The following is a 25704-nucleotide window of genomic DNA, read 5'->3' on the forward strand; positions in this document are numbered from 1 at the left end:
TTTTTTAATGATTATTAAATATTAGTAAGTTTCTTTTAATTTTTAGTTTATATACTTGAAATGTTTGATTTATTCAATGATGAAATTTGCAAATTTTTTCCTTTTGATCCTTATGAAGTACAAAATAAAAAAGAATAACAAAATAAAAATATATTTTTAAATAATATTTGACAAATTTAATACATGAACAGTTTTTATAAATATAAGTTGCATAATAAATAATAACTCCACATATATATATATATATTTCTTTTATTCTATGATATATATATTTTCCTTTTTTTTGTTTTCACTAAAAATTTACTTTAGATACAATTAGATTTTATGAGAATTTTTTATGAAATATTAAAAAATTCTAATATAAAAATAAATGAAAATGTGAAGTTAGTATATGATGTTATTAAACAAAATGAAAATTTACAAATTATGTTAAAAAATGAAAAAAATATAAGCATAAATATATGTAATGATAACAACACAATAACAAATGAACTTAATGAAACTTTAGAAAAAGATAATAACTCTTATGAACATATTATTTGTGAAATGAAAACAGGATCAGGAAAATCACTCACTTTGTTAACTTCAGTTATATATTGGTAAAATAATAAAATTGAAAATAAATTTAAAGTATAAAATTAAAAATTATTAAAATATTTAGCAAAACACAAGGAAGTTCATAAAATGAATGCATCTACGTATATATTTATATATATAAAATAAAAAATTATTACATAACATAAAATTTATTATATTTTATTATTTTATTTTAAGGTTTTTCAAACATAAATTTGATTTATTTCTTATAAAAGAAAGAATAGAATTAAAAAAAAACGGTGCAAACAAATATATATTTTTTTAAATGTTATTATTCTTTTTAGATTTAATCTTATTAATTTTTTTTATTATAATATTTTTGTTTTTTCATTTTTGCTCAGAACCAGAATGGATAAAAGAAAGTGTTATAGAAAAGTTAATAGAAAAGTATATACACATTTCAGAAATAGAAAAAAAAAAAAAAGATATAGACATAAATATTTTAAATAAATATTTTTCTTTTTCATGCGATAAAATAACTTTGCGTAAAAATATAACTATAGAAAAAAAAGAAGTTCAATTAGAAAAAAGTGAATTCAATGAAAATTTTATATTAGAAGACAAAGGTATATTTAAAAAAAAAAAAAAGAAATTGAATTAAAAATAACATAAATTATATCATTTATAATTAAAACTATATTCTAACTATATTTAATGTTGTAGAAAAGCTAAAAATTTTTTTTTGCTTTTTTTTTTTTTTTTCTAGATAGTGATATCATGAGCGATTATTCTATTGAAGAAGTGAGTAAAAAACAGGTAAAAAAAAAAAAAAAGGTAGATTTTTTTACCTTTTGAAATTTAATGTGTAGAATACTTAATAACATAATTTTAATTTTTTATTTTAATATAACTAGTTTACATGTTTTTTTTTATTTTCAGATTTTTATATGTAGTAGAACACAATCACAATTAAATCAATATTTCTGTGAATTAAAAAAAATAGAGAACAAAATAAAAAATGAAATTTTTATAAATATGATTATAATTGGAAGTAGAAAACATTTATGCATAAATGAAGTAAATAAGAAAAAAAAAAAAGAAAAAATAATAATAAATAAAATAAATTAATAATATAAAATAATAGAAATACCTTTTTAGTTTATACATTTATATGCATTTGTATATAAATACTTTTTTGAAATTTTATTTTTTTTCAGAATTTTTTGAGAAAATATAAAAATGTAAATGAGTTAAATGATTGTTGTAGAAGCAGCCATTGTAAATATAAAGAAATTTTTAACGAAAAAATGGTACAAATTAAAAAAAAAAAAAAAAAAAAGAAAAAAATTTTTTACGATTCTTCATCAAGTAGTGATAATCTAGAATGTGAAGAAGACGGAAAAATAAATAATTATAATTTAGTAACAAAGTTAATAAATACAAAAAATGTAAATATGAATCAAATAAGAGATATATGTAAAAATGAAAAAATAGAAATATGCCCTTATTACTTGAGTAAAGAAAATATAAAGAATGCAGATATCGTTTTATTACCATATATATGTATATTAAATGAAAACATTAGAAATAATTTAAAAATAAATATAAAAGATAATATTGTAATTTTTGATGAATCACAAAATATTGTAGAAAATATAAATAACTGTAATTCTACTTTTATTGAAAATCATCATATTCTTTTTTGTAAATTAATTTTAAAAGAATATATTAAAAAATATAAAAATGTTTTAAATAATAATAATATTATTATGATTAAGCAAATTACAATTTATTGTGATTTACTTTTAGACTCATTCATATCAATTGATGAGAACATTATGAATATAAGTAAATTTACCATTTTATCTAAAATAGACGCATTAAACTTAAATAACATCTCTAATTTTTTAAACAATTCTCTTTTTTGTAGAAAAATTAAAATTTTCGGGGAGTCTTATATAAGCAAAAATTTCAAAAATTACAAAAATAATAGTATTATTAAAACATCTTCAATTTATTTATTAAGCGAATTTACGAATAAATTAATTAAATCAAACAAATATGACTACATATATTTAAATAAAAATGATAATGACATTGAATACAGTGATACAGTAAGTGCAAATGAACATTTAGGAAAAAATGAAACATTTGAAAATATGGATATTAAAATACATAAAATAGAAAATTTTGATAATAAAAAAAGAAATAAATTAAATGAAATGTATGAAGTAGATACAAAAAAAAAAAAGAAAAAAAAAGAAATGAATAACGATAATAATGAAAAAGAAGAATTAGTTTTAAAAGGTGAATCGTTTGACATTTTTCAGAAGTTTTTTGAAGAGTTACTTATAGTTAGAAATAAAGAATTATTTAGAAAAATAGAAATAATAAGTGTTAGCTCATGTAATAATTTCCAACTCGTAACTAAAAATTGCAGTAATGTAATTTTAATTGGAGGAACGTTATATCCATTAGAAGAGTTTTTGTTATTATTTTTAAATGAAAAAAAAAAGAAAATAAAAGTATTTTCTTCTGATTACATTTTTAAAGAAGAAAACATTTTTTCAAGAATAATAAGTACGAATTTAATTACATATGAACCTATTGATAATACGTTTAAAAATAGATTTAACAAAAGGCATTTATTAAATTTATCAATACAAATATATATTTTAACATTACACGTTAATTATGGTAATATTATTTTTTTTCCTTCCTATAATTTTTTAAATACTTTTATTCATTTTTTAAATAAAGAAGGAAATTATGTATTAAATAAAATGAAAAAAAAAAAGTATGTTTTTTTTGAAAAAAAAAATGATAATAACGTTTTAAATGATTACATAGAAAATATCGTAAAAATAAAGCAGCAAGATGAAAAATTAAGAATTAAAAATGGATGCATTCTATTTTGTGTAATGAATGCAAAATTAAGTGAGGGAATAAATTTTCATAATGAATTTTGTAGAAACATATTAATTATAGGTATTCCTTTTTTTAAATATGAAAGAAATAATGAATCTAATAAATTTATATTAGATAAAAACTCCCTTATTTTAAATTATTATAAAACTTATTCAAAAGAGATAATGAGTGATGGAGACAATTCTAATAAAGATTCAAATACAAATACCATTTTGATGTGTAAAAAATTATTTTTTTAAATTTATTAAATAAATTTTTAATTACTATTTCTTTTTATTTTATTATTTTATTTTTTTTTTTTTTAGCTGAAGATATATATAAAATGTGCAATACCTATCAGTTAAAATATGCAATGAAAATAATCAACCAGTGTATAGGAAGGAGTTTACGCCACATAAAAGATTTTTCTTCTTTTTTTTTTCTTGATTATAGATTTACAAAAAAGGAAATATATGATAACTTTCCTTCATTTATTAAAACACATTTAAATAATATTAGAAATATTTCTGTTGATGAAAAAAAAGAAAATTTTTTAAAAGTAGAAGAAAATTTTTATGAAATCTTCCTAGATTTTAAAAATTATTATAACAAAAGTTTGTCTAGTTTGCAATTTGAAGAATTTAATAAAATACATTTAAATAATTTTATAAGTGATTTATATTATCTTTATGAATTTCACGAAAAAATGAAAAATATATGATGCCACAAGCATAAGGTATTTTAACTTTTAATTATTTTTTTCTTCATCTTTTTCATTTTTAATCCAATAATTTTTTTTTTTTTTTTTTTTGTTATATAAATAATAATATTGCAAAATTAAAAAATTCAGAACAGCTTATAATTTAATTAAAAACTTAAAAAAAAGTTACATAAAAAAAAAAAAAAAATATATATATATATATATATAATGATAAACATATATGAATTAAATGAAATTTAAAATTAATATTGAAAATTATAAAATAGGTTAATATTTTACATTTAAAAAAAAAAGTTAAAATTTAAAATAAGCAAATATTAATAAGAATTTTTTTCTTTTTTAATTATTCTAAAGCAAATATACAGAATTTAAGAAAATTATACGAAAACAACAACAAATATATTTATTGTTTTTTCTCTTTTTGTAAATTATCAATATATATATTATTATTATTAATGTTTATATTATCACTAATCGTCTTTTTAATTGTATCATTCATGATACTAATCCCTTGTTTGCTTTTTTCTTTAATTGTATTTATTATTGTCTAAAAAAAAAAAAATTAATATAAAACATAATGAAATATTTTATAATATAAAGAAAAGTTTGTTTTTGTATTTTTTTTTTTTTTTTCTACATTTTCTATAAGATTTTTCATATAACCAAGCCCATTTATATTTAAGGTTGTAGTCTGTTTATAATATGTTTGAGTTTCTGTATTAAAAATAAAATAAATTATAATGAAAAAGAATAAATTTTTCTTTTTCTTTTTTTTTCTTTTTTCAGTACCATCATTGTCTTTTTGAAAATACACACACTTTTCCGTAAGGTTAATAAAAGGATTCAGTGTATGATTAAAAGTATTTATTGTTAACTGTTTTTTATTTAAATTTATTGAAATTTCCTCAATAGCTAACCCTTTTCCATCAATATTAAAAATATTTTCTATTTTAAAAAAGATAAAACAAAGTAAAGAAATGAGTGATAGAAAAAAAAAAAAAAGGTAAATGCTAATAAAAAATTGAATAAAATAGTCAGCAATTGTTAAAAAAAAAAGAAAAATTTTATATATAATATTACTAAATATTTTAGGTATATAATATTGAAGATAAATAATTCTTTTTAAATTCAAAGTTTTTTCTTTTATATTAATTTTTCTGCCAATAACATCGATATTTTTTATATGTTTTTGAACATTATTAGGATATTTTAACCAAAATGCAGACTAGAAATATTTAAAATTAAAAAAGAAAAAATTATGTATACATATACATTATTATTTAAAATATATATAAAATGTAATTAAATTTAAAAAAAATAATATATTAAAAGAAGCGTTTTTCTGTTTTATATTTCTTTTATTACTGTTACTGTACCCCAGTCATAATTATACTTATATTCTTGTTCAAATAGTTTCATTTTTACAATTAAACTCAGAAAAAAAAAAAAAAAAGATACATGTCAAAAATTATATATTATTGTGTTTTAAATTAAAATAATTCATATTTAATAAAATTTTAATGAATTTTTTTTAATACTTACATAAATTATAATATAACCGTGCAATTTGAAATTTTTTTTATAATGAAGTATTTTTTTTTTTTTTTAATGAATGCAAATGAAAATTAATGAACTGTTATTTTTTTTTAAATTTTATTTTATAGTTATTTTTATAGTTTTTTTTATATATTTAAATTTTTTAACACTTTTTTTTTCTTTATGATATATTATTTTAATATAATTCTTTTAGATTTCTTATGAATGCTATTTAATAAATGATTTTTTGTTTTAAATATTTGTAGAAAAAATCTCTTCATAAAAAAAAAAAAAATACATTTTTTTTTATTTCTAATGTTTCACTTACAATGTTTATATTCTCTATTTATTATTTTTTTTTTTATATATATTTAGCTCTATTTTTTATTTTATTCATTTTTTGTTGTTTTCTATTTTATTATGATTGAATTTTTTTTAATAATTTTAAGTTTGTATAATTTAGCTTTTTTTTTATTTTTATTTTTTTTTTTTTTTTGTTTTTCTTTAATATAGAAAAAAAAAAAATTAATATATACTAAATATTTCTAATATGAAGAAATTTTTTATATAAATTTTTTTCTCATCTTTTTTAGTGTTTTTTTTTTTTCATAGAAATTGTTAAGGAATGATTAACGGTTATTTATAATATACATTTTTATAATAGAAAAACTTTTTATACTTATATTTTTAATTTACTTTTTTTTTTTTTTTTCGTAATTTGTATTCTATACTTCTTTTTTCTTTTTCTAATTTATATTTTAATTAATATATCTTATATATATCATATTTAAATAGTAAGAGTATATCTAAAATATGTTAATATGCTTTTTTTAATTATTTTATTTTAATAATTTACTAGTATTTTTTTATTTTTATAATTATTTTTATAGTGTATGAGCTTTTTTTTTAGTAAATCTACTAATCCTTTTTTTTTTTTTTTGTAGCATTTAATATGAAACTTGTTTTTTTCATCAAGTATAATATTTTTATTTTCTCATTTATTTTATGTTAATTTACATTTTATAGAAAGATAGAAATAAAAAATACAATTAATTTTAACAAAATTTCTCATAAATATTTATATTGTTATTGTTTAGGTTATAATTATTAAAAAGATGAATATATTAAAATTTTTAAAAAATACAAAATTTCAATTAGATAAAATTAATATAAGTTTTCTTTTTTTTCAGAATATACTTCTTTTTAATTTACCATTTAAAAATATTGAAGTAAGAAATATAATTTTTGAATTTGATTTTATAAAACGAATATTTAGCTTTTTTAACAAAAAAGAAAAAAAAAGAAAAAAAAAGAGAATATGCTTTGATAAATTAAAAGTATCATTTGATTTTGAAGATCTTGAAAAGTACAACTCTTATTATAATTTTTACTTTAAGTTAAAAAAACCAAATATTTTTAAGGGAATATTTTCCAATATATGTTTTAAAGTGTTTATTTTGTTTTTAAAAATACTTTTAAAATTTTATTTTATAAGAATAAAAAAAATTTATATAAAAATATATTATAATCATAAACATAGACACAATAAATATTGTGATAATAAAAAAAATATTTGCAATGGAAAAAGTAAATATCATCTTTTATTTTATGACATTTATATTTTATATAATAAAATAAAAATAGAGAAAGATAAGATTAGAGAAAATAATGATACCATAAAGGAAATAGAAAGAGAAAAGCAAGTAGTTAGCGTTAATAATAATATTAATAATAATAATGATAAATTTAGTTACATTTTTTCATGTGAAAAAATTGTTTTTAATAAAGAAAATAACAGAAGTAGTTTAATTTTGATTAAAAATTCTTTTTTTTTTATTGAGGAAAAAAAGATATTTTTTCCTATTTTTTATATTAAAATAAAAACATGTGAGTTTAAAGAAATTTTATTTTTAATAAGTAATATAAAAAAAAATGGTTTCATAAATGATCTAATAGAAGTCATTAAAAAAGAAGATTTAAAGAATTTAATTTGTCATTATAAAAGCAATAATAATTGTAATTTTTTGTTAATAAATTTCCTCATTTGTTTTAACAATTTATTTATTGATATTCATTTAAAAAATAAAATATGTAAGAATAAAATAAAAAATGCATATTTTAAAAGTATAAAAAATAAACAAGGATGTAATGATTTCAAATTCTTTTTTAAATCTTTTTTTTCTTATACTCAAAAGAATTTAATTTTAGTCAGTGAAAGAAAGAACTCGTCAGAAAAAAAGATATCATTAAAGAATTCTTTAATTAAAAATAAGAACAAATATAATTTAAAAAAATTGGATATGGTATATAATAAATTTAAGTTAATAAAAAAAAAAAAAAATTTCGTTTTTAAAAAATTATATAATAAATATCACTTTAATTTAAGTAATTTATGTTTAATTTTCGAAATAATAGAATTTTTATATATTTATCATATACTAGAAGATGAATTTCAATTATATTGGTGTAATGAAAATATAAAAGAAGAAAAATTATGTTTAAGTTATACTGTAAATAGTATCAATGATATTTATTTTGTATGCATTCAGAATAGCGCCATATACTTAAATAAAAATATAAACAAATTCATTTTATTATATGAAAATCCAGTATTAAGAAAATATGAAGAAGAATTATTCTATGATACTTGTCTACATGATAAAGGAGAAATAATAAAAATAGAAATAAAAAATATATGCAATTATAAAGAGAAAAAAGAATTCTTTGCAAATTTTAATAATAACAATGAAATGCAGCATGATAGTAAAAAGGAAAATTCTGTATTTCTTTCTTATGAAGAGAGATTTTTATTCTCATTAAATGAAAAATCCTGCTATTTTTTTCTCAATGATATTACATTTAAAAGTACTTATTATGATAATAATATCTTATATGAATATATACTAAATGATAAAACAAATATCATTTTAAAAAAGGGAAAAGAAAAAAATCTATTAACAATTTACTTAAATAATTTTATTTGTAATTTGTCAGCTTTACATATAAATTTTTTTTTTTATATTTACTCCGTTTACTGTTTTAATATAAAAAAAAGATTATACTACATCAGAAATCCTTTAAGAAAAAAAAATAAAAAAGTAAAAAATACCAATTTAAACAATTCATTTTTTTTTTTAAGTTTGATTGTTAGTAATTGTTCACTAAGGTTGTTTTGTATATCTTATAATTTTTATATAGATAACAATAACGTACATATATTAAAGAAAGAAAAAGAAAAGTTAACATATATATTATTTACATTTGATTTGAAATATATTTTAAAAATTAATGAAGAAACAAAAAAATTAAATAAAGCTAATATGATTTACCTGAATTATTTTTATTTTAATAATGTAAAAATTCAAATGAAAGAATGTACCAATATATTAAGGAATTTATGTATTTTTAAGAAGAAAAAAAGAATAAGTAATAACAAAAAGGATAATATCATTAATAATTATGATTTTTCTATCAAAATTAAAGATAAGAAAATTTATGTGGATATATTAAATAAAGCAAAAATAATATTTTTAAATTTTGTCATATATCAAATTTATTTAGCTATTAGGAGAATTATTTACTTATATAACATAAATGTAAAAAGTAAAAATGTAATAAAAAAATTTAAAAAAGAGAAAAAAAAAATTAAAAGGAATGTGTATAACTTTTTATTAAAAAAAATGAAATATGAGAATAATAGTCACAAAAGCAGAAATGATTTTCATTATTTAAATAATTTTTTTACTGATTTTTATATAAATAAAACTGATGAAAAGTATTTAACCAAGGAATACTTTTATTTGAAACATTTTAATAAGAATAATTTTAAATATAAATTAAAATCTGTTTATAACAATGATTCGATGTTAAAATATTTAATTCAGATTAAGTTAAAATGTAAAGTGACATTTATATCATTTGATTCTTTTTTAAATTTGAATTATTTAAGAAAAATGGAAAATGAACAATTGCTAAAAAATCAGTTTAACGTAAATTTAAATGGCAATATATGCTTATTTTATTTTGATATATTAAATAAAAACAATATAGAATGTAATAGATTTATAAAATTATACATAAATTTTTATAAATTAAAATTAAACAAGATTACGAATTTTAATAAAACATATACTATTTTATATTTTAAAAATACCAAAGAATATAAAGAATATGATGTTTTTCATAGAAATTTTAAAAAAAATTTTATAAAAAGAAAAATTAATCATAATACAAGTAATGAAACCAAAGATTACTGTATTTTAGTGTCAACTATTAGTAACTTGGATTTTACATATGAAATAAATAATTTTTACTTTAAGAATAGACACAATTTTTGTTTAGAAAACTTAGAAAAAAATAAGCGTTTAATGAATGAAATAAAAAATTTTAATAACAAAATAAGTAATGTTAAGAAGTTTAATACGAAAACAAAAATATACGGAAATAACTTATCTTTAATATTTAAAACAAACGACTTTTTCCATTTTTTGAATAAATATTTGTTCATTGACTTTTTTAATTTATTTTCATTAAAGAATTTTTGTGAAACAAGCATTTTCAACAATGAGGATATTTTTTACTTTGAAGAAAAAGAATTACACAATAAATTTTCATTTAGGAATTTTATGATTTTAAAAAATCAAGTAAAAAATTATGTAAATAAAAATGAATTATTAAAAATTAAATTATTCCAGGATAATTTAATTAACAATAAATATAATTTAAATAATTTCTATAAAATTAAAAAATGTAATATGAAAAATATTTTAGTAAGTTTAAATAAATATAATATAACTTTTGACAATGTAATTTTATTTTTACCTTCTATTATGGATAATAAAAATTTCATAATATCAAAGAATAATTTTTATATAAAAAATAAATTAATATTTAAAAGAAATCAAGTAGAAAAAAGAATTTTATTATATGATAAAATTTATGTTTATTTTTTGAACAGTTTTTGCTATTCGAATGAAAAAAATAGCATAATGAAAAATGTAAATATTTTGATAAATTATTATAGAAATGTTATATATAAAATAAATCTATTCTCATTATTTATTTATGTATCAGGAATAGTATATTTATCACCAATGAAATTCAAGCTATTTCAAGATATTCTTATAGAAAATATATTAAATAATAATTTAGAATATTTTTATAAAAAACTGTATAAAAATAAAACTGAGAATAAATTATATGAATATAATAATTTAACAGATAAAATCTATTATAATAATAGCAAAAGTAGTAAAAGGAAAAATAATGATAATAAAATTTGTAAAAATGCAAATTGTAATAACAGGAATTTTTATTTAAATGAAAACAAATTCCTAGTTACTAAAAAAGAAAGAAAAGATTTAAATATTGTTTTATATTTTTTTAATATTCACATAAATTTAGAAAATGATCATTTAAAAAATGGAATAAATTACATTTTTAGCAAATATACATTTGTTAAAATTATAAAATATGTAAAAGAGCATACTATTTTAACATATATAAAAGGAGTTATTCCTGTTGTTCTAAATTATTTTTATGAATATCCATTTGATGTATTATTATACAATAAAAAAATAAAAAAAAATAATTACATGAAAATTCTGTCAAATATGAATAATATAAAAAGTATGTTAGATTTTAAAAAATTTGATTTATTTTTAAAAAAAAAATTATCTAGTTATAATAGTCTACAAAAAAAAAAAAAAAAAAAAAAAATATATGAAATTTTTTATAATAGATTTAAAAATAATGATTTTGCATTCGATATAATAAATGACATACATATAAAGGTTAATAAAGTTTTTCTAAGTACTGATATTTTTGAATTGCTTAATTTATACATTTTTTTTTTTATTGGAGATAAAAATTTATTTATTAATCAAATAGAAAAGTTGCTTAAATTTGAAAGTTATTTAAAACGTTTATATTACAATTTATATATAAACGAAAAAAAAAAATTATTTTCAAAAAAAAATAAGACACAAAAGGTGGATAAATACAAGAGAAAATACATAAACAATTTCAATTTAAGAAAAATGAAGATTAATGTATTAAGAAAAGTACAAGAAAAAAAAATAAATGACTCGTTAATATATATGTATAAAAGGATGATAAAAAACTTAAGCTCATTTGATTTCAATAATTATAACTGTATAATAAAAACTAATAATATATATAAAACTATTATAAATGTTAAATATGTTAATTTTATGTTCAATTTTTTATTCTATGAAAATTTTTTGAGTACAATAAAAAAATTGTGTAAAAATGATATTAAGAAATATAACAAAAACATATTCAGTTTAATTTATAAAGGATCTTTACATTTTTGTTTATTCTTTAATTTAAGAAAAAGTATATTTTTAAATTTTGTTAAAAATTCGAAATATATATTTTTTAATAATTTTATTTTCGATAACTATTTAGAAATGGAAAATTTCTCAAAGAAAAATATGACATATTTAAAAAACATTATATTAAATATATTTAAGAATATCAAAGAAGAATTAAGTGAATTCATTCATTTTAATTTCTCATTAACAAAAAAAAATAATTTATATTTATTGAATAATAACTCTTTTTATTGTATAAGTAAAAACATAAATATGAGGATAATTATGAAAAGTTATAAACTTGTATATTTTCTTAACAATATAAAAAATATAAAACTTAATGATTTCTACCTTAATGATATTTTGTTAAACAATTTAACAGATAAAAATAATTATATTAAACGAAATGATTATAATTACAATAATAAAGATAATAAACACATTTATGACTTGCAATTATTAAATAATAAAAGTGAAAATGTAAATAAAAGTAATGACATTTGGAATTGGGAATTTCGAGGAAATAATATAACAAGATTACTAATAAATAATAATAATAATATAAATAATAATTATATAAATAATATAAATGATAATAATAGTTATAATAAGGAAAGTAAGTATAAATATTTAGAACCTAAATATTTGAATGTAACATTAAAATATGTAAATATCGTAATAAAATTAAAAGACTTTTTATATTTAATAAATAAGTTATATGAAATGATTTATTTTTTAAATTATTATGAAGAAATGAATGTATGCTTTTATAAAATTTGTGAAAGAATATTGAAAAATAAATACATATGTAAAATATGTAGAACAAAAGAATTAAATTATTCTACATGGATAATAAATACTTTAATTAGTAATTTGCATATTCACATATACGAAAACATATATCATAAATTAAAAAAATTGGAAAAAAAAAATATAATTTACTTAAATATTAAAGGGATATATGAATATATTTCATGTAGTAAAAAAAATTATACTTTAGTAAAAAAGCATGATTTTAATTTAACTTCTAATATATTTTTTTCAAAAAATAATATATATGAAGAATTTGCTAAGAATATTCAAATACATTTTATTTCCTTAAAAACTAAAGAGAAAACTAACTTTTTCTTATTTCTTAAAAATGATTTAAATATATTTCTAACAAAAAATACATTTAGAAAAATTTTATATTTATATGATGAATTAAAAAATAAAAAAAATTATAAAATGAATGAGAAGAAACATGTATGTAGGATATCAAATTATAAAAAAAAAAGGATAATTTATAACAAGTATAAAAAATACTATAGAATGACAAAATCAAAGAGAATTATAGAAAATGATAAAAACAAAAACCATTTATATTACGATAAAGTTTCAGAAAACTATTCACTTCATAATATTGACAATTTAATTTTATCGTGTAATGAAAAATATTATGTTTTAAATTATACAGAAAATATGAGGAAGCAAAGAAAAAAAAGTTATATTGAAAATAGATATTTTAAATTATCTCATGATGACTACGTAATAATAAATTATTTCAAAGAAAAGATTTTTTCATACGAAAGTAAAGAGATAAAAAACAGAAAAACGCAAAAAGGGGATCTTTTACATATGTTTTATTTAAAAAAAGGAAATACAATTATATTTCCTTCATTAGAAGAAAATATCACAAAAAAAAATCATTTAATTATGATTAAAAAGAATAATTTTTATAATTTTATTTCAAATATATGCCTATTTAATAATACAAATTATGATATGATCTTTTTATATAAAAATTATAAATGTTTCTTATATTCCAAAAAAAATTCATATATAAAATCTTTTAATATGAAAAATGATAACTTCTGTATACTTATCTTTTACAACAAAAAATTATATTTTTCTGAACAAGTAAATCTGAATTCATTAAAAAAAGGAAATTTTAAAAATAAAGAAAAAATTTTACAAATTATTCAAGATAAAAAAAATAACTTAAGTAAAATGAATATTATAAATAAAATTGATAGTATGTATTGTGTATTTAATAATTTAATATATTTAAAAGAAATTAAAAATATCAGAAAATTTTTATTTTTAGAGGTTGAGTATAATAACAATGATAAAAACTATTTAAATAATTTTCAATTTAATAAATATAATATATATAATATTATTGACAGAAAATTTATAAAACTAATATTAAATGAAGAATATATAAGTAATATTAAAAATAATGATAGCCTTATATTAGATTTAACTGCAATTAAAAATGAAAATAGTTTATATATACATATAGATAACAAAATGAATTTAAAAAATAATTTACCTTTAAAAGTGCATTATAAATGTGAACATAAATTAAAAGTTTTGAATAGTTTTAAGCAAAAAAGTATATTATGTGATGACTTTGATTTAAATGTGAAATTCAACAAATTTCAAGGAAATAAATTAGAAATATATGAAGATATAGGTAATGAAAAAGAAAGAAGTAATAATATAAATAACGAAACTAAAAATAGTCATAAAAAGTTATATTACACTAATGTTATAAAAAAACCCAATGAAATTATAATAACATGTTATACATTAATTTATCTTTATAGTTATAATATAAGAAATATTGAATTGGACAGAAAGAAAATATATTTTAAAAATGATTTAATTAATAAAGAGATAAACAAAACATTATATACATATTCTTTAAAAGAAATGAAAAAATTTATTGGCTTTTATAATGGACCATTTAATAGTGTTGTTTTTGAAAATAATAAAATAAACAATATTTCAATAAATAATTGCAAAGAAGTAAATATATGTGAAAATATAAATAATAAATCTTACATTTCTAGTTATATATTAAATTATATGAAAAATAATAATATTAATAATAAAATAAATTCATTATTAGTTATTTATCCACGGTATATAGTAATAAATAAAACAAATTATAATTTAGTTATGTTTGCTGCTAATAGTGTAAATTATTTTTTTCAGAGGAAATCTAGAAATGTGATTAATTTAATTGAAAAAAATGAAAATAAATTTTTTTTTAAAATAAAAAATACTAATAATTTTAATGATTATATGCTTTTAAGTGGATCAATAGATATAGCAAAAGAATCATCATATATTTGTTGCTTCACAAAATTGTTTGAGTATGAAAAAAGAAAAGAAAAAAATAATAAAGTTTATAAATTAAAAAAGTTAAGTAAAAATAAAAATAAAAAAAAAAAAATTTTTATTAATTTAAAAATTACCATATGCGAAGGTATCAAGTTAAAAGGAGATATTACTTTCAACAAATGCTTTTATATATACATAAGTGAATACAGAACACCTATCGAAAAAAAAAAAAAGTACATTACATACATAAATGATAATATATCAAATTTTATAGAAAACAACGATAATTCTATTATGAATATAAATAAATATATAGAAAAAGAAGAAGAAATAAAAAAAATTTATATTTATAACAGTATGAATGCAAGTATAATATTTGATATATTTCATTATAGCGAGATTATTTATTTAATAAAAAATTCAATTAATAAAAATAATGAAAAGGAAAGTTATTTTAACATGGAAAAATTATGCAATGACAATAAAAATGAAAAAATTAATAACAATAAAAATAAAGAAAATTTTTTTTTCAATATTTTCAATATAGAAAGTAGCGAAAACACCAGCTCAGTTGAATTTCATAACGATAGTGAAAATCCAAGCTGTGATTCAAACAAATTATCAAAATATGATTTAAATTATATAATAAAAAATAAACATCATTTTCAAAAATATATGAAAAAAAATAAGAAAAAATTTCGATATATAAAAGAGAATAGTATAAAATATTTACCTTTGCGAAAAAATAAAAACATTAGAAATTCCTTTTTTATTATATATCCTTATAAATATTCAAAGATAAGCGAAATTATTAAATTTTCATTAGAAAAAAAAAGATATATATTAAAATACAAAAAAAAAAACAAAATAACATTCATAGAAATATTTTTAATTCAAAAGAAAAATAAACTTCTTATTAAAATTTCACAATATGTTGACAATATAATACAAATTAGAGGTAAAGTAAACATGAATCTATTATTTAAGGAAAAAGTTGATATGAAAGAATTTCATAATAAAAAAAATAACAATATAAAAGAAGGGGATGCTTTGAAGAAAAAAAAACACGAGAAAGAAACTTATTTAAGAGATGATAAAATAAGTAAAAATGAATACATTATTAATGAAAGCGATTCTTTTAAAAAATATATTTTTCATTCTATTATTAAAAGAAAAAATAATAAAAAGTTTATAATTTATAAAAATAATATTTACAACTATAATAAAATAATTGATAATTCTATATTGTTTAATATTCTTGATTGTAAACATAATAAACATTTCTGCAAATTTAATAATGTCGCAAAATTTTATAGAAAAAAGTATACATATAAAATTATTTCGAATATGTTGAAATATAAAATGAATGAAAATATAATGATAGAAAAAAATTATAAAGTAAATAATTCATTAAAAAAAAAATCATACTATCAACATTTTGAAAATAAAAATGTTACATTCATTGAGAGTATGAATAAATATAAATTTTTTTTCAGATCAAAAACAGAAAAATCCATAAACATTAATTATTATTTTGAAATGAAAAATGATATAAAAATAAATTTCTTTTCTACCTATTTGATCGTCAATAATGATATAACTAAGCAAAAAGAAGTGGAAATTAATTATATGAGAGCATTAGATCAAAAAGAAAAACATTTCATAAAAGCATATAATAGTAATGATAGAAATCCATTAATAAAAAAGAAAAAAAATTCTCATATATGTACATTTGTTTTACATAATACTAATATATTAATAACAAAAGAAAATAATAAAAATAGCATTTCATTTCATTTAGAGGATTTTTCTATCTTTGATTTATCATCGTATAATATTAAAAAAATATTTTTCAAAAAAATAATAGATAATAATTTATATAAGCAAAGAAATAATGAAATATATAATAATGAAAGTAATACAAATGAAAATTTTAATATTAATGATATAATGAATTTAGAATTAATCTATGAAAATTATAAAAATTTAGGAAAAATAAAAAAATTTGAACTTTCTTTATCACATATATGTGTAAATTTATCATTAGAAATTATTGAAAAATTCTATTATTGCTATGAAAAATTTTTTAAAAGAAAGAAAATAAAAAAGAATTACAAGAAGGATCGTTTTCTTTTTGAATCAAATAATAGTGTTTCTACTAGTCTAAGAGAAGGAAAAAAAGGGAAAATAAAAATTGAAAATTTTAAGGTTTATCCATTGAAAATAAATTTATTTTTTATAAAAAGAAATGATTTAAGCATATATAAATACAAAGGAAAAAAAAATTTTATATTTAATGTGAAGCCTTCTTATTTAAGTGATATAAAAGATGCGGAATTTTTTATAAATTCATTGTACTTAAAAAATATAAAGGAAAAAGATTTTACAAGCTTTACTAATTTTGTTCTGAATTTTTATATGAAAGAGTTATATAAGAATTTGTTTTTTTATTTAACCAAAATGAATTTAATAAACAAATATCTCAAAAATTATTATAACTTTTTTCATTTATTGATGGACAATAACTTATTCAATATAGATATATCGAGAAATTTTAAAAATATAAAAAATGAAATAGAAAAGAAAGAAAGCTTTTATATAAGTCAAAATAATTCAAATGAAGAGCAATTGACTTTGAAAGATTTAAAAGGTATTGAACATAATAATGGTAATAGTAAAGATAAAAATAAATATTATAAAAAATCTAATAGTATAATAATAGAAAATAACATGAGCAAAAGAAAAGAAAAATTCCATCAAGGTTGGGAAAATCTTAATACATTTAGTGATTCAAACTTTTATGTAAAACCAAAAAAAAAAAAAAAAATTAAAAATATTAATAAAAAACTTTTTTATATTCATAATGATAAAAAAGTTTTTATTTTTAATGAAGAAGATGATAGTGATTTACATGATTATAACATTAATAGTATTAATAATAATTTTATTCCAAATAATAAAAATGAACAAATAGAAAAGAAAGAAAATTTAAGTAATTTTAATTTATTTAATAATAGTCTTAGAACATTAGGAAAAGATATCTTATCTAGTATCAATTATTATTTATATGATAAAAATAATCAAAATTTGATAGATAAAAAGAAAGCAAACGCGAAAAAAGAGAAAATATATATTTTGCAATACTTTTCAAATAATATAAAAGGGGAACATTGTAATAGAAACAATTCCTTGAAGGTAATAAAATATTTTTTCTTTTATCTTTTTTTGAAACTTATTAAAAATAAGAATTTACATTTTTTTATTATAGGTTGATACCAAAGAAAAAAATGAAAATTTTATAACGTATTTTTCCATTTATAAGAAAAATAAAATCGTATATGATCATTATTCTTTTAAAATTTTGAACTTGCTTGATAAATTGTTAACGTAAGAATATTTTAAACTTTTCCTTAAAATATAATAATTTATTTTGCATAATCTTTTCTTGTTTTATTCAATTTTATTTTTGATTAAATTATACTTTATTTATTATTTTTTTTTTTTTTCTTTTCTTTTTTATTAGAAGGAATTTAATAATTAGTAGCTACATTTACGATAAGAGAGAAAATTTCATATTTTTATTCTGCGATGAATATTTTATTAAATTAAATAGCAAAAATAAGACTGTAATGAAAAAAGAAAATATTGTTAAAGTTGAAATCAGTTGTATTTATTTTAATTTGATATTTGATAAAGAAAAAAGTTTGATATTAAATATAAAAAATATAATTAAAAAAAATAAAAATAATTTTTTGTGTTTTTATTTTGATATTCTTTTTAAAAAGAATAAAAAAAGATTGATAAGTAAAATCCAGAAAAAATTATTGAGAATACTGTATTTTTTATATCATATCTTTCATTTCATTTATAATTATAATAAAAAGGTAAAACATTTAAAAAAAAATGACTCTTTAAAAAAAAAGGATTATCCTTCTGTAACTATTTTTGAAGATCATCAAAAAGAATTTTTTTCATTTTCATCAATAAATCATTTAAATTTTTTTTACTTGCACATTAAAAATTTTCTTTTTAATTTATGCCAATAATTTATAATTTATTTATTTTTTTATTTATTTTTATTTTGTTTATTCAAAAATTTAATTTTGTTATATTAGAAATTAATTAATATTCATTATTTTCAATTTATTATAACATTTGGCAATTAATTTATGTATTATATTTGATATTTATCATAATATTTTATTATCTAATAATTTTTGTTCTTTTTCGTTTTCATTATATTTCATAATAATGTATTTCATTTTTCATATTAAAAAAGCTTTACATCAAATTCAGAAACTATAATTTTAAAATTTGCTTTAAGTGCAATATTTCATTTTTATTTTGATAAAAACTTTCTTTTTAATTTTTTTTAGTAATATAAATAAACATATGAATATATTTTTTTTAAAAGTAAACAAAGAAGAATTTATATTAATATTTTTTGAAATTTAAAATTAAATAGTAAAAAAAAAAATTTTTAAGTTAAAAAAATTTTTTTTTTTTTCCCCATCATATGTACATATAAAAGTATAAAAAAAATTTCTTATAATTGTTTTTTAACATTTCTTTTTGAATTTCAAAGTAAAAATGAAAAAATAAGCAAAAGAAAAATTAAAAAAAAAAGAAATGAGCACAGTAAATGAACTTTTAAATTATTTTGTTGTCAATGATGATAATGATTTAATTAAAAAGGAGGAAGACCAGAAAGAAAAAACAATAATAAAAAGATATTTTCCTGGAAAAGTAAAAACTATTTTCTATTTTTAATTTTAAATATATATATCTCATATTTCTCTAAATTTTCTTGATTTTATCTTTAATGTTTTTTTTTTAGAAACCGCATTATGCAAAGAATGCTGGTGATGAAGATGACGATGAAGATGAAGATGAATATAACGAAGTATTTAATGAACAAACAAAATATATAGAAGAAACTGTAAAGAGTGATGAAAAGAATAATTTAGTGACTCAACCGTATAAATATATTAATGAAAATGATAATAGATATATAAGATTAAAAAATAAGAGTAAAAAGAAAAGAAAAAAAAAAAATTTCATATAAAAAAAACCCTAAACTCTTTAAGCATATATATGTTTTAATTATTCTTTCTTTGATATATATATATATATATTTATTTATATGTATTTTTTCCTTTTTATAGATATAAATGGAGATGAAAAAGAAAGAATAAAAAGAAGAATAAGAGAAGTAAAAGTTATTGATTACAATGAACAAGCTAAAGAAGAAGACATGTTATCAATAAAAGAAAAAATTGAAGGAGATAATAATAATATTAATAAAGATTTACCAATATGTGATAATGGAGAAAAAGAAGAGGAAGAAGAGGAGGAGGAGGGAGATGATGATAATGATGATGATGATGAAGATGAGGAAGAAGAAGATATAGATGACGATTGTTATTTGAAAGATGAAAGTGATGATAACGATATTATTATGAAACATGAATTTATTTCAAAAGACTGTAGAAAAACGCTTCTAGAAAAAAAAAATGAAGAAGAAATGGAAAAAAAAAAAATAAAAGACATTAATGCAGAAAAGGAATTAATTGAAATGGAAAAAAAAGAAAATGCTATAAAAGAAACATTAAATCAAGAAATGATAGAAGAAAAATTAAGAAATAAAGAAAATAATGTATTTTCATCAGAAGAAGATTTTGAAGATGAACAAGATGAGGAATTAAATGAAAAAGAATATGAATTATGGAAAATAAGGCATCTTAATAGATTAAAAAGAGATGAAATAGACAGAAAAAAATATGAAATTTTGAAAAAAGAAGTTAAAAAAAGAAGGAAAATGACAGATAAAGAAATAATAGAAGAAAATAAAAAATTACCACACAAAGAAAAAAAAAAAAAAAGAAAGATGTTATTTATGCAAAAATATTATCATAGAGGAGGATTTTATCAAGATTTATTTGAAGAAGGAAAAGAAGAAATATATTTACGTGATTATAATGAACCAGTTTATGAAGATAAAATAGATAAAGAAAAATTGCCAAAAGTCTTACAAGTTAGGAGGGGTAATTTCGGTAAACAAGGACAAACGAAATATACCCATTTATTAGATAATGATACTTCAAGAAAAGATTCTTTATGGAAAAATAATGATTTAAATTTTAATTCCAAAAAAAAAAAAGATTTATTCGAAAGACCTACATACAGAAAAAATTGATATTAACAAATATAAAATATTTTAATTTTTTTTTTTTTTTTTAATATTAAAAAAAAAAAAAATTATAGTATATTTGAAATATGTACATTTCTGACATTTTTTTTATTATTCTTATGATAAAATATGTTGATATTTTCATTTCATTTTAATTTTGTTTATTATTACTTTTTTTTTTCATTTTATTTGTTTACTTTTTTGTAAATAGTTACTATATTAGACTTTTTTTTTGGGGGAGATTTTCTCCTTTTTTATAAATCTTAACATTTTTATTTAGTTTAAAAAAGTTATGAAAAAAAAAGTTTTATATTTTTCAACAGTTTTTCAATATGCAGATATTTAAAAAAAAATAAGTCAAATATACATATATATATATCTATTTTAAAGGATGTTATAATACTAATATTTAATTAAGAAATGCTCTTGCATTTATTTTTATTTTTTGTATGTATTGCTTATTAACAATAGAAAAAAAAAAAAAAAAAGAATTTTTATGAATTGTTTAGAAGAAAAAGAAGAAACAAGGAAAGCAAAGAATAAATAAATGAGAATAATATAAATTTATTTAAATTAAATACATATATATATATATATATATGTAATAATATTTGCACAAATATTAATATAATTTTTATATTTATTTTCTCAAAAAACTGTCCGAATATTTAACATTCTCCCAGTTTCATAAAAAATAGAGTATATTGATGAGTAATTTTTATTCGGTATTACACAGTTTTCAAAAAAATAAATAAAATTATCTAAAAAAAGATAAGACCACATAAACAAATCATTAGCAAAAGGTATATGAAAAATTTCTTCGCAAAATTTTTCTTGAAAAAGTATGCTATTACTCATTCTATTATAAAAGGCATTAGTAAAATACAAAATAATAGTAGAAACAATTCTACTTGGTGGTATAAGCTTATAAGAGCCCACTGCTGTTATGTACATTGAATAAGCATATATAACATCAAATATATAATATAAAAAACCAAAATGCTCTAAAAAAATATAATATATTTTTATAGCAGGATATTTTTTAGCACAATTTTTTAAATTTATGAAGTATACATAAGTTAAATCAGAGTATGTCCAATAATTATTGTAATTAATAGGTAATAATTTTAATATTTCCATTTGTTTATTAGAAATTTCTATACACGTGTAATTTACTTTTTGGTTTCTTAATTTATTTATAAATTCTAGTATATCATTTAAATACATAATACTAGTACCATTAAAAATTTGTGTTTTTATTAATGCTAATAATATAGAGCATATAATTACTAAAAGTTTTATTTTTTTATAATGGTTTTTTTCAGTCATTTCATTAATTCTATGCATATAACAATCAAATATAAAAACGGATAATAAAAAGGTTTCTGTTTTATAAGATAATCCATGACAAATTTCATAAATATATGATAAATTTTGCTCTCTTCCTTCAATAAATGAATGAACCTTATAAATTAAAATTCTTGATTTTTCAATTATTAGTTCTTCAAGATTTGGTTCTTTAGAATTTTCTTTAAAATTTAAAATATGCAGATGATTTATTGGTCCTTTTTTATTCTTCATCATTTTATATTTTTTAAATAAATTATATACTTTGCTATCAACCAAATTTTTAGATTCATTTTCATATATATATTTCATTAGCTCTTTTTTGTCATATAACTGAAAACAAGTATTGTATTTGCTATCGATAACTTCTTTTAATTCCAATGTGCCGATAAGATAATCATTAATGGAAAATGGTAAATATGTTAAAATATTTTTTAATAAGGTAAAAAGATGACTATAACTTACTTGAGTAATTAAACTTTTCACAGATTCGTCACCAACTCCTCTGCTTAATTGATGATTTAGTTTTCTACTAATGTCATTGAATATTTCATAATTAATTTCATCATTTGGCAAAATATCATTTCCATCTACTTTGTTTTTAATTTCACGTTCTATTTTATTCAATGAATCTATATTAATACTATTAATTCCATTTAAATTATTCATTATTTTATTGTTTATAAATTTATTTTTAATACAAAATTTTAAATTATTGTCAATGATTTTATTTTTTTCGTATTTTTTTTCAATAATTTTTTTATTTATTATTTTGCGTGCATTTTCATTATCATCACACAAATTTGTCTTAACCATTTTTCAGTTTTCTCAATTTTAACAATGTATATTCTAAAAAAAATATAAAATAAATTAAAAAAATTGAAATTTACTGTTTTCACACATATGCATATATATATGTATTTGTATACATATTCGTTTTTCTCAAATAAAAATGGTTTCAATAAAAAAAAAAATTTCTATTTTTTTTTTTTATGTTTGAATATTTGCATTATATAGTTATGTTTTAACAAGAATATCATAAATAAAAAAAAAAATAAAGAAATTATGAACATATTATATATTATATATATATGTAAAGTTCTGTATGTGCAAAGAAAAACGAATCACGAAAACGTATCTATTTTGTGTTTTAATTTTACTTTTCATAAGATATAAATTAGTCAAATAATTTTATAATTTTACAATAGCCACTTTTGTTGTTATATCTCTCAAAAATTTTAATATTTCTAAAATATGCACTCTTTAAAATGCTTTTTTTATAAATTATAAATTATAAATATATACTTAAATATATTTACATGAATATTCTGTGTATAATGTTAAAAAAAATTGTCCATGTAATAATTTTTTTTTAAAAAAACATTTTTCAAAAAAAAAACAAGATAAATATAAATATATATATATAAATTTTTAAATTCTAATTTATTATGCTCTAAAGCTTACTATTAATATTTAAAAATAACTAAATTATTAAAATAAATATAATAAAATATATATAAATATATGTTATTAATTTATTTCAATAAGTGTCTAACTAAAAATATTTTCATTATGAAATAAAATTGTTATAATATTTGAGAAAAATATACTGCTTTCAATGCAATTAAAAAAAAAAAAAAACAAAAATTTATAAGAAAATAGAAAAGAAAAAAATTTTGTTAGTTGAGTTGTGTCTATTGTTAATAATAGTAAAGTAAAAAATGTTATCTTGTAAGATCAAAAAAAAAAAAAAAAAAATTATGTTATTTTAATTTATTTTTATTTTATATAATTTAACTACTTTTCAGTTGAAGGTATATATAAAGCTATATCAAAATTTTTTTTCATTTAATATATATACATTTTTTTTTTTTTTTTAGATATATAAAAAATTTCTGCTAAGAATTTTCATTTTATATATGTGATAGATGTCTCTATTTATGAGATCAATAATAGCATATTTTTTTTAAAAGTTGAGTGTTTCCTTTCAAAAAATAAAATAATTTTTGCACCGTACATGCTATATATTTCATTGTATTTCATTTTCATTTTCATTTCAAGTTGAAGTTGAAGTTTATCTAATATATTTTCAGGATTCCAACATAAATTTTGATAACATAATTAATAATACATGCAATAGATTAAAAAGGGAAAAATGTAAAATAAAAATAACATAGAAATATTAAAAAAATAATTTTTACTCCTCTTTTCAAATCAATATAAATATATGAATTTCCTTAACCAACATTTATCTTACATTTTTTCTAATAATTGACTCTATAAATTTAATTTTATAAAACCTTAAATATAAATTATATGTATAATTACATATTTCTCTTTTAACATATTTTATCTTTATATTTAATGAATTGATTCTATTCCTATTTTTTTTAAAAAGCGAATATTCTTTCAAAAATATATTTTTTAGATCTCAATAATTTATAAATATAAAATATTTATGAACTAGTCTAAGAAGTTTTTATTTATTTAATTTATTTTCAAATCGGGGGAAAAAAAAAAATTATTTATAATGTATATTTTTTATTCTTTTTTTAATATCTCATATATGTTGTAAAAAATAGCATATTATTAAATAATTTTTCTCCTTTTTGAAGAATACATTAAAATACTATTTATTAGAAGTATAAAGAATGTATCAGATATGTACATATCAAACAAATAAATTTTTTTTTAAATAGCATAATTATGTTAGAGGACTATAAAAACTATATAAAAAAAAAAAAAAAAATGGTTGCTTGTTGTTCATATAAATTTAATTTTAAAACAATTGATCATTTTTTTTTTTTTATAAACTAAATCATAATGATTTAAAAAAATTATTTTAAAGAAATATTTATATTTATTTTAAAGAAATTTTTCTATATTAAGAGGCAAAAAAAAAAAAAATATACATGTGCATATATATATAAATATATACTTAGTAGAAATTTCTCTAAAATTATATAGTATATTTCGTACATTATTCAGTAGATGAAATGAAAGAATACAATAAAACATTT

General features: G+C 16.3%; 5 protein-coding genes across 5 annotated transcripts; 3 read left to right on the forward strand and 2 right to left on the reverse strand.

The window, feature by feature from the left end:
- Positions 1–60: 60 nt before the first annotated feature.
- Positions 61–4165, forward strand: PRELSG_1203800 (DEAD box helicase, putative; the record flags this gene model as incomplete). Its single annotated transcript, XM_028677803.1, has 8 exons — positions 61–117; positions 310–599; positions 775–836; positions 939–1163; positions 1304–1353; positions 1477–1614; positions 1755–3684; positions 3771–4165. 8 exons carry the CDS (start codon positions 61–63, stop codon positions 4163–4165), a joined length of 3147 nt encoding a protein of 1048 aa, XP_028534155.1.
- Positions 4166–4568: 403 nt separating this feature from the next.
- PRELSG_1203900 (MSF1-like protein, putative) lies at positions 4569–5584 on the reverse strand (the record flags this gene model as incomplete). Its single annotated transcript, XM_028677804.1, has 5 exons — positions 4569–4712; positions 4803–4879; positions 4955–5110; positions 5246–5390; positions 5531–5584. 5 exons carry the CDS (start codon positions 5582–5584, stop codon positions 4569–4571), a joined length of 576 nt encoding a protein of 191 aa, XP_028534156.1.
- A 1232-nt stretch (positions 5585–6816) lies between these two features.
- Positions 6817–19193, forward strand: PRELSG_1204000 (conserved Plasmodium membrane protein, unknown function; the record flags this gene model as incomplete). The annotated part of the gene is made up of 3 exons (XM_028677805.1): positions 6817–18342; positions 18416–18534; positions 18671–19193. The coding sequence occupies 3 exons, from the start codon at positions 6817–6819 to the stop codon at positions 19191–19193; spliced, it is 12168 nt and encodes a 4055-aa protein (XP_028534157.1).
- A 583-nt stretch (positions 19194–19776) lies between these two features.
- PRELSG_1204100 (micro-fibrillar-associated protein, putative) lies at positions 19777–21343 on the forward strand (the record flags this gene model as incomplete). Its single annotated transcript, XM_028677806.1, has 3 exons — positions 19777–19893; positions 19985–20177; positions 20313–21343. The coding sequence occupies 3 exons, from the start codon at positions 19777–19779 to the stop codon at positions 21341–21343; spliced, it is 1341 nt and encodes a 446-aa protein (XP_028534158.1).
- A 642-nt stretch (positions 21344–21985) lies between these two features.
- PRELSG_1204200 (conserved Plasmodium protein, unknown function) lies at positions 21986–23500 on the reverse strand (the record flags this gene model as incomplete). Its single annotated transcript, XM_028677807.1, has 1 exon — positions 21986–23500. One exon carries the CDS (start codon positions 23498–23500, stop codon positions 21986–21988), a length of 1515 nt encoding a protein of 504 aa, XP_028534159.1.
- Between the last annotated feature and the right edge of the window lie 2204 nt (positions 23501–25704).

Source organism: Plasmodium relictum, assembly GCF_900005765.1.
Source record: "Plasmodium relictum strain SGS1 genome assembly, chromosome: 12".
Taxonomy (NCBI): domain Eukaryota; phylum Apicomplexa; class Aconoidasida; order Haemosporida; family Plasmodiidae; genus Plasmodium; species Plasmodium relictum.